The following is an 8,707-nucleotide window of genomic DNA, read 5'->3' as shown; positions in this document are numbered from 1 at the left end:
CCTTGAGGTATTTCATGTTTCCTCATGTTTTAGATTTATTTTAGAATTAATATCAGATAATAAAATTAGATCTAGATATTTAAATCTAAAATAAATATAGGATAAATTTTTTAAAATTATTCGCCCCAGATTTGATGAAATCTAGAAGATCCTACAAGGAAAAAGGTGATTTTTCCTTTCAACTGGTATCAGAGCCAGGTTGATGGCTCAGTTTCAGACCTAATTTAGATCTAATTTTAATTTTAATTTATCTAATATTAAAGTATTTTAGATATCACATTAGATATGATCAGATCTAAAATTAAAATATTTAAAATTAAATCTGAGAAGATCTAACATGCATGAGATGTATGACTAGACTAGGAATAGTTTGATCTATGAATAGTCTTGTAAGTTTATATTTTAATGAGATTAAAATATAATTTAGATCTAATTTATTCTTTTATTTTGATGATATAAATGTTATAGAATCAGATCAAAAATAGAAAATAAAAATTTGGATAATACATAAGATTGATCTGTTGCATGCCTAAACTAGTTATAGAATTATTTTAGTAACTGTCTAGAATAAATTTTATGTTGAATAGTTTAATTTAAATTTTAATTTTTAGATATTACATGTGATGTATTAAATCTGAAAGAATATTAATTAGATCAATTTTTGATATATGAGATGTATGCAAAGCATGTAATAGTTAGATCTTAAATTGTATATGTGATATGTAAATTTAGATTTAACTAGTTTTGTGGTTAAATTTATATTTCTGATTAAGGTGTTCCTCAAGGTCATCCAGTCATAAGAACAAAGTAGGGTTTAAAGGCCCTCTCCTCCTATTCAATGGGTATTCTTATGACGTATAGGGGTGCTGCGCGTTCATCCTTAATCAGAAATCAAAACTTACTTTTCTACAAAACCCTAGATCCTGAAACTCTAGGATTTATTTTACATATTTTATTTATGAACCTAAGACTTAATTAATGAATTAAGCTTATGAAATTAAATTAGATCTAAAATTGAGAATTTCAGATCTAAGTCATTTTTATAAAATTGAATTCAGGCTTGGGTTGCTCAATTATGTCTAGCGGTTGATCAAACTGAATCAACAGTTGGTTAGATGGGATCATGAAAGCTAATAATTGACCAACCTAATAGGATTATGTCTGGGTCAAGGTCGAATCACATTTAAATGTGACTCCATTAAGTTAAGACCTAATTTGGCTCAGTGGTTAGAGCCTGGATTGTAGGCTAACCCAATTAGTTCTGGTTCGATAATTTGGTGTCTAAGGTAAGTTGGGCAGATGCGACCGACTGGTTTTTAATTGGGAGCTACTCGACTCGAATGCATTTTTGTCGAGTTAATGGCATATCCCTTCCACCAGTCTCACTTACCTGGCCATATGTGTTGACTCAATTCTGATTTGAGGTGGCTAACAATTCTAGCTAACCCATGCCACTAGGTTAGTCATAATTGTTATGACTATGTTAAGTCAAGTTTAATGAGACCTAAATCAAATCTTTCTAAGAAAATATTAAGTCTAGGTCTTCCACCATTGTGGATGTGTGGGCCCTTCCCGGGGTTGATTATTCTCAGCTGGATACAGTGGCTCAGGTGCACTGGAAAGATGCAACCATGTCCATTAGGCATTGGATGCTATGAATTAGAGGATGGGTTGGGCTCAATATTCTGGATATGGTAAGGGACCCAATCAGGAATCTAGTTCGTGTAAATAGTGGGTTTGACTTAACTAAGGATTGGAGCATTATTTTGAGTATGGTGAGCTTCATGAATTAGAGATCAAGTTTTGGGTGCACCATGATTAGAGAATCATTGGACAAGAGTTATCTACTCATCAGTTGACCCATCACCAATAACTGTTAGGTGAAGTGGTGAGCTAGTCGAAGAGACCGCACCACCCACTAGAAATCACTGATCACAAAGATTTTCACATCTCTACCAAGGGAGTGTAGGGATCTGAGAAAATAGTGGGAGCTTAATTTGTTTAAAAATGAAACTCCTAAATAAATTGGTTAAGTCTGATTACAAAATATAACTAGAAACTGTTGACTCTCTACAGGAAACATGTCTGCCTCAAACCTCCTGACCAAAATACTAGACACCCACAGATTGACTGGACCCAATTTCAAAGACTGATTAAGGAACTATAGAATTATTCTAGGTTTCAAAAAATTAACCCATATCTTGGATCAGGACCCACCTGCCATGCAGTACGTCCGACTGCTGAACAGAGAGTATCTCTGAAAAAGTGGACGGATGATGATAACAAAGCAAGATACTACATGTTGGGTGCAATGTCTGATGACTTGCAACGCCAGCATGAGAATATTTTGACTACCCACCAAATGTTGGCTCACCTACAAGAGTTGTTTGGTGAACAAAGTCACACAGCCAAGTATCAAGTATGTCAAAGACTTTTTAAGGCTAAAATACGTGATGGGCAGTCAATCCAAGATCATTGTTTGACAATGATCAAGGATCTTGAGGAGCTTAAGAAGCTCGGTATCATCTTAGACAAAGATTTTCAGATTGATGTGATCCTTCAGTCTTTGTCTGATGCATATGGTCAGTTCATCATGAACTTCTATATGCATAAGATGCAGTGTACCTTGGCCGAGTTAATGAACATGCTGGTTATGGTTGAGCTTTCTATGAAGGGTTCAAAAGGCTCAGTTCTTACTGTGGAGCAGACTTCTTCCAAGAGAAAGTCTTTTGGAAAGAAAAAGAAGTCTGCGAAGAAGCAGAAGGTGGATGGGAAGAAGAAGAAGACAGAACCAAAGAAGAAGGCTGCTGAAAAGGAAAAATATTTTCACTGCCAATCAGACGGCCATTGGAAGCGAAACTGTCCTCAATACCTGGCCACCCTGAAGAACATGAACGATGGTCCTTCTAGAGGTATGCTCATTTTAGAATCTAATCTTACGATTTCTTCTGCATCCAGTTGGGTGCTTGACTCTGGTTCTAGTACTCATTTGTGCACTTCTATGCAGGGTCTTGGGGAGAGCAGGAGGCTGAGGGATGGGAGAGATGATCCTACATATTGGAAATGGAGCAAGAGTTGCTACTATGACCGTGGGAACCTATCCTCTATGATTACCATTAGGATTAGATTTATTTCTTAGAGACTGTTATTATGTGCCTGCAGCAAGCGGGAATTTGATTTTTGTTTCATGTTTAGCACAAGAAGGCTATGTGATTAGCTTTCATAAGGACCATTAGAACATATTTTATGAAAATAATAAAGTTGCAGATGGTTTTCTTATTAACGGTCTCTATCAGCTACATATTGATGTATCTGTATTTAATATCGAGCAAAATATGAATGCCATAGGAATTAAAAGGCCTAGAGATAGTCTAAATGACAGATATCTATGGCACCTAAGGCTAGGTCATATAGTGGAAGACAGGGTTAACAAATTGGAGAAATCTGGGCTATTGAGTCCGTTGACTTTCAAGTCATATCCAGTTTGTGAATCATGCCTTCAAGGCAAAATGACCAAGCTCCCTTTTGTAGGACATGGGGAAAGGGCCACAGACCTACTTGCCCTAGTACATACGGATGTGTACGGCCCATTTGATGTGCCAGCTAGAGGCAACTATGTCTACTTCATTACCTTTACCGATGATATGTCTGGGTACAGATATACGTTTCTAATGAAACACAAGTCTGAAGCTTTTGAAAGGTTCAAAGAATTCAGACATGAGGTAGAAAAATAAACAGGAAAGCCCATTAAGGTTCTTCGATCAGATCGAGGAGGTGAATACTTTAGTCGAGAGTTCCTAGACTATCTTAAGGACAATGGCATAGTCTCTCAATGGACTCCACCTGGAACGCCACAACTCAACGAAATTTCAGAACGGAGAAATCAGACCCTATTAGATATGATCCATTCCATGATGAGCTTCACGGACCTCCCTGAGTTTCTTTAGAGACATTGTCTCATGATAGCAATATATGTATTGAATAGGATTTCATCTAAAACTGTTCCTACCACACCATATGAGATATGGCATGGTAAGAAGCCAAGTCTGAATCATCTAAAAATTTGGGGTTGTCCGGCTCATGTCAAGAGATAGCAGGCGGACAAGTTAGAGTTCAGGTCTTTTAGAGCTCAATTCATAGGATATCCTAAAGAGTCATTAGGATACTGTTTCTATAGTCTGAAAGATCACAATGTGATTGTGAGTCGAAATACTATTTTTCTTGAAAAATAATTTATTCAAGATGGTAGCATCGGAAGAATAATTAAGCTCAAGGAGAATGTCTCCCAAGAGCAACGAGCTAAAGAACCTGAGGAATTCAATCAATCAGAACCAGTCCTAACACAACCTCTTCCACCTCGTAGATCGACTAAGGTTTCCCGTCCTCCTGAAAGGTACTTAGGTACTATACAAGAGGAAGTAGAGGAAATATTCCTCATGAAAAATAGGGCTCATGGTGATGATCCCAAGACCTATGATGAGGCGATATCAGATATCAACTCCGAGAAATGGTTAGAAGCAATGAGATCAGAAATTGACTCAATGTACTTAAACTAAGTCTGGACCTTGGTAGATCCACCTGAAGGTATTGTACTTATTGGGTGTAAATGGATCTTCAAGAGAAAGATAGGTGCAGATGGGAATGTAGAGACATTCAAAGCTAGGCTCATAGCGAAAGGTTATAGTCAGCGTGAAGGTATTGACTATCAGGATACCTTCTCACCCGTAGCCATGCTAAAATCCATCCACACATTGCTTGCTGTTGCAGCCTATTTCAATTATGAAATATGGCAGATGGACGTGAAAACGACATTCTTAAATGGATATCTTGAGGAAGATATCTATATGGAACAGCCGCTTGGTTTCACATCCAGCGATGATGATCACAAGGTCTGCAAGCTGCAAAGATCCATTTACGGACTTAAGCAAGCATCTCGGAGCTGAAATACTCATTTCAATGATGTGATCAAAATGTTTGGTTTCATCAAGAACGAGGAGAAACCATATGTGTTTAAAAAGGTCAGTGGGACCACAGTTGTTCTCTTCGTATTGTACGTAGATGACATCCTCCTAATTGGGAATAACATTCCCATGTTGACCTCAGTCAAAGTATGGTTGTCTAAGGAGTTCTCTATGAAAGATCTAGGAGAGGCATCCTTTATACTGGGTATTAAGGTCTATAGAGATAGACCAAATAGAATGCTGGGACTTTCACAAAAGATGTACATAGAGGAGGTGCTAAAAAGGTTTAGCATGAAAAACTCTAAAAGAGATTTAGTACCTTTTAGACATGACATTCATCTCTCCAAGAAGATGTGCCCTAGCACACCTGAGGAGATTGAACGCAAGAGCAAGATCCCTTATGCTTCCATAATAGGGAGCCTCATGTATGCCATGCTATGTACACGACCTGATATAGCCCATGCTGTGAGTGTCACAAGCAGATATCAGTCGAATCCAGGCAAAGAGCACTGGACTTCTGTGAAATGTATCCTTAAGTACTTGAGAAGGACTAAGGATATGTTTATAGTCTTTGGAAATGGAGAACTCTAGATTCAGGGATATACAGACTTAGACTTTATGTCTGATATAGATGATCAAAAGTTGACATCTGGAAGTCTGTTCATTTGCAATGGTGGTGCAGTTAGCTGGAAGAGTTTCAAGCAGATGGGATTGCTGATTCTACCATGGAGGTAGAGTAGATTGCTGCATCGGAAGCTGCGAAGGAGGCATTCTGGTATAAGAAGTTTGCCACGGAGCTTGGAGTAATGTCATCGGATGCCATCCCTCTTCATTGAGATAATAATGGTGCCATAGCCCTAGCTAAAGAGCCAAGGTCTCACTAGAAGTCCAAGCACATCCAGCGGCAATTCTATCTGATCTGTGATTACCTCGAAAAAGGTTATGTCGAGGTTAAGAGAGTCGACTCCACAGACAATGTGGCAGACCCGCTGACAAAGCCATTAGGCCAGCAAAAGATCGAAGCCCACCTTGAGAAGATGGGACTTAGATATGTAGCCAATTGACATTAGGTCAAGTGGGAGTTTGTTAGATGAGTACCCTAGATGCCAAATTGGCTGACACATTTCTATACAAATCTAAGGGCAAATTTATAATTTTGACTATAAATCAATAAATGGATTATTCTTCTATCACATTGTGTACATTGTGTCTGTGATACATCTTTTGAGTTAGTAGGAATGTCAATTCATATTTTTAAGAGTTGAAAATTTAAGGCATGAATTTATATAACTAACTCATAAACAGCTCCTGACCATAAGATCATCACGAGAATGTTGATTGATCTGGAAGGTTGGTGTATGATCGCTTCCTTAGGATAGATGTGTCTTGAGTCTATGGTGTGGAGACACCGAAATGAGAGTACAAGTATTCATTAAAAATGAGAGTACTGAGCGTGACCATATCAAGCAGTCATAAGGAAGTCTACCTTCTCGTCGATGACTAGCTCGATGCTGCAGTTGTGTGTCTAGTTCTTTGATCTGAGGTGCATCGACAGTTCATCTTGAGTGTGTTATAGTTTGACTATACCATAACTCAGTCTCTTAGCGATTCAGAATCCTGAGGTGTATGTTGGCTGTAGCATATTCATTGTAGGAACTAGGTCGCACCAAGATGGGATCTATCAACCTCGGTAGATGTGAGGAGTAGTCCTATGATGATCGAAAGATTGAGTTCTTAAGCCCATGGCCATGGCAGAGTGAAATAATGGAAAAGAGTTTTCCATTGGGGTTTCACATCGGACTTGGATCGATCGATTAATTCACATGACTGATGTTGGGTTTGACGAGTTCACCTTAACCCTAATTTAGTCGGGACTCATGATAGAGGAACTCAATCACACAGGTAGCTGCACCGAGAGGTTCATCTTCAGTTCTGATGGGTTGCCACCATATACTACTAGGTGTCACTGATAGATTTTGAGAGCAATTAGAATGATCTTGATGATCGATCATTCTAATTGTATGAATCAGAAGAGTTCTGATCCATCGAAATGAGTTTCGATGATGTCGATGATGAGATCACGACATGTCTCATTACCATACAGAATTGAACCTAACTAAGTCACACTAACAAGGGTTAGGATCAGGATGTCATCAATTGGGCTAGCCCAATTGATTTGGATTAGATCCAATTAGGTTCAAGAAAATCATGCTAGCACACGATTGAGCCTAACTTTCTCCTCGTGTAATCTTTTCTATCTCGACTGAGCCAAATATGATTTGACTCACCTAGAGAACCTTGAGAAGGTTTTTTTTTTATCTAAATAAAGCCTGTCCAGCTCAGAAAAATCTTGTCTTAATTCATGAGATGAATTTAAGAAAACACCTACTAATTTCTGTCACCTGCCATTTTCATTTTAGGACATCTGTCAAATGTTGACATATAGGTCTTAAACTGAAGGCCACATAGCAAGAGCTCATTGGAAGATTTTTATGGAGTGTCCACATGCCAAATCTATATTAAATTTGGTGCCATAATCAGATTATGGCATGAGCCCAATTGGATTAAGTGGGCGCCCCAAGTGGATAAGGATGGAGAGTCTTAATCAACATGGACTCTTGGGTGCCACCTCCCTTGTGCTTATCCAAAGATGGTGCCAGCATAGGAGAGAGAGTGGAGGTTCTTATTTGATGTGATCAGATGACATCACTCCATCAATTAAAATTTTTTTAGATTTATTAGAATTTTTTGATTGGTCGAATGATGTGGCACTGCGCAGCACAGCAGAGTCTATATAAACCTTGTCTGCGCCTAGGGTTTTGAGATTCTGCTCCCTACCCAGCAAAAGCTAGCTACCCCTCCTCTTCTTCATGTCCTCCCTGGTACTCTCTCTCCCCCTCTTCATGTTGAAAAGGTTGGGCATCCATCTGGTGAAGGATCAAGGCGTGGTGACACCTTGAACAGGAAGGCTGCAGGACTTCTTCGACAGGCTGCTGCTCCAACTTCAGGAAGACTTTTGAAAATCTTCCTAATCAGATTTAGTTCTAATTTTTAGAGTAAAGATTTGTGAGGAGTAGATGATCTAGATCCTACTCGAGTGGATACTGGTAGAGGCCAGGCAATTGCGTGGCTAAATCAGAACCTCAGGCTTGCTGCGATCATCTACAGGGTAATCAGATTACCCTTGAGATATTTCATGTTTCCTCATGTTTTAGATTTATTTTAGAATTAATATTAGATAATAAAATTAGATCTAGAGATTTAGATCTAAAATAAATATAGGATAAATTTTTTAAAATTATTTCACCCCAGATTTGATGAAATCTGGAAGATCCTATAAGAAAAAAGACAGTTTTTTCTTCACTAGGTGACCTAGGGTTTAACTGCCAACCCTGATATGGTCATCCACATTATATTTTAATTTTCAAAATTTATCACATGGATTACCCCAGCCAAGGTTTTACATAATTAAAACATACTAATATATTAATTCCTACTTATTCGGAGGGATCAATTCCATCTTGACTCACACACCGACTTCACAAGTACTTGACTATGCCCAAAAATCTTTCATCACTGAATTAGAAATTTAGGTAGTCCGATACTAAAGCATAGTGAGTTGCTTGCAAGTCACCGTGGTGATCTCAGATCGAAAGGATACTTATACCTATATCCTTTCGGAGTGACTCTTGACAGCAAAGTGCTCTAGAGTTAGTCACGTTCAGTGAAATGTACTCTTATATTTC

The 8,707-nt window shown here is 38.3% G+C and overlaps 1 protein-coding gene across 1 annotated transcript; it reads left to right on the top strand.

The window, feature by feature from the left end:
- Nucleotides 1–873: 873 nt before the first annotated feature.
- Nucleotides 874–3,218, top strand: LOC140858869 (uncharacterized). Its single transcript, XM_073260149.1, has 2 exons — nt 874–2,912; nt 3,008–3,218. The coding sequence occupies exons 1-2, from the start codon at nt 2,300–2,302 to the stop codon at nt 3,046–3,048; spliced, it is 654 nt and encodes a 217-aa protein (XP_073116250.1). The 5' UTR covers nt 874–2,299; the 3' UTR covers nt 3,049–3,218.
- The last annotated feature ends 5,489 nt before the right edge of the window (nt 3,219–8,707 follow it).

Source organism: Elaeis guineensis, chromosome 6 (assembly GCF_000442705.2).
Source record: "Elaeis guineensis isolate ETL-2024a chromosome 6, EG11, whole genome shotgun sequence".
NCBI classification, from domain to species: Eukaryota; Viridiplantae; Streptophyta; class Magnoliopsida; order Arecales; family Arecaceae; genus Elaeis; species Elaeis guineensis.
Note: the sequence above shows the minus strand (reverse complement) of the source record. Positions and strands in the feature narration are given on the sequence as shown.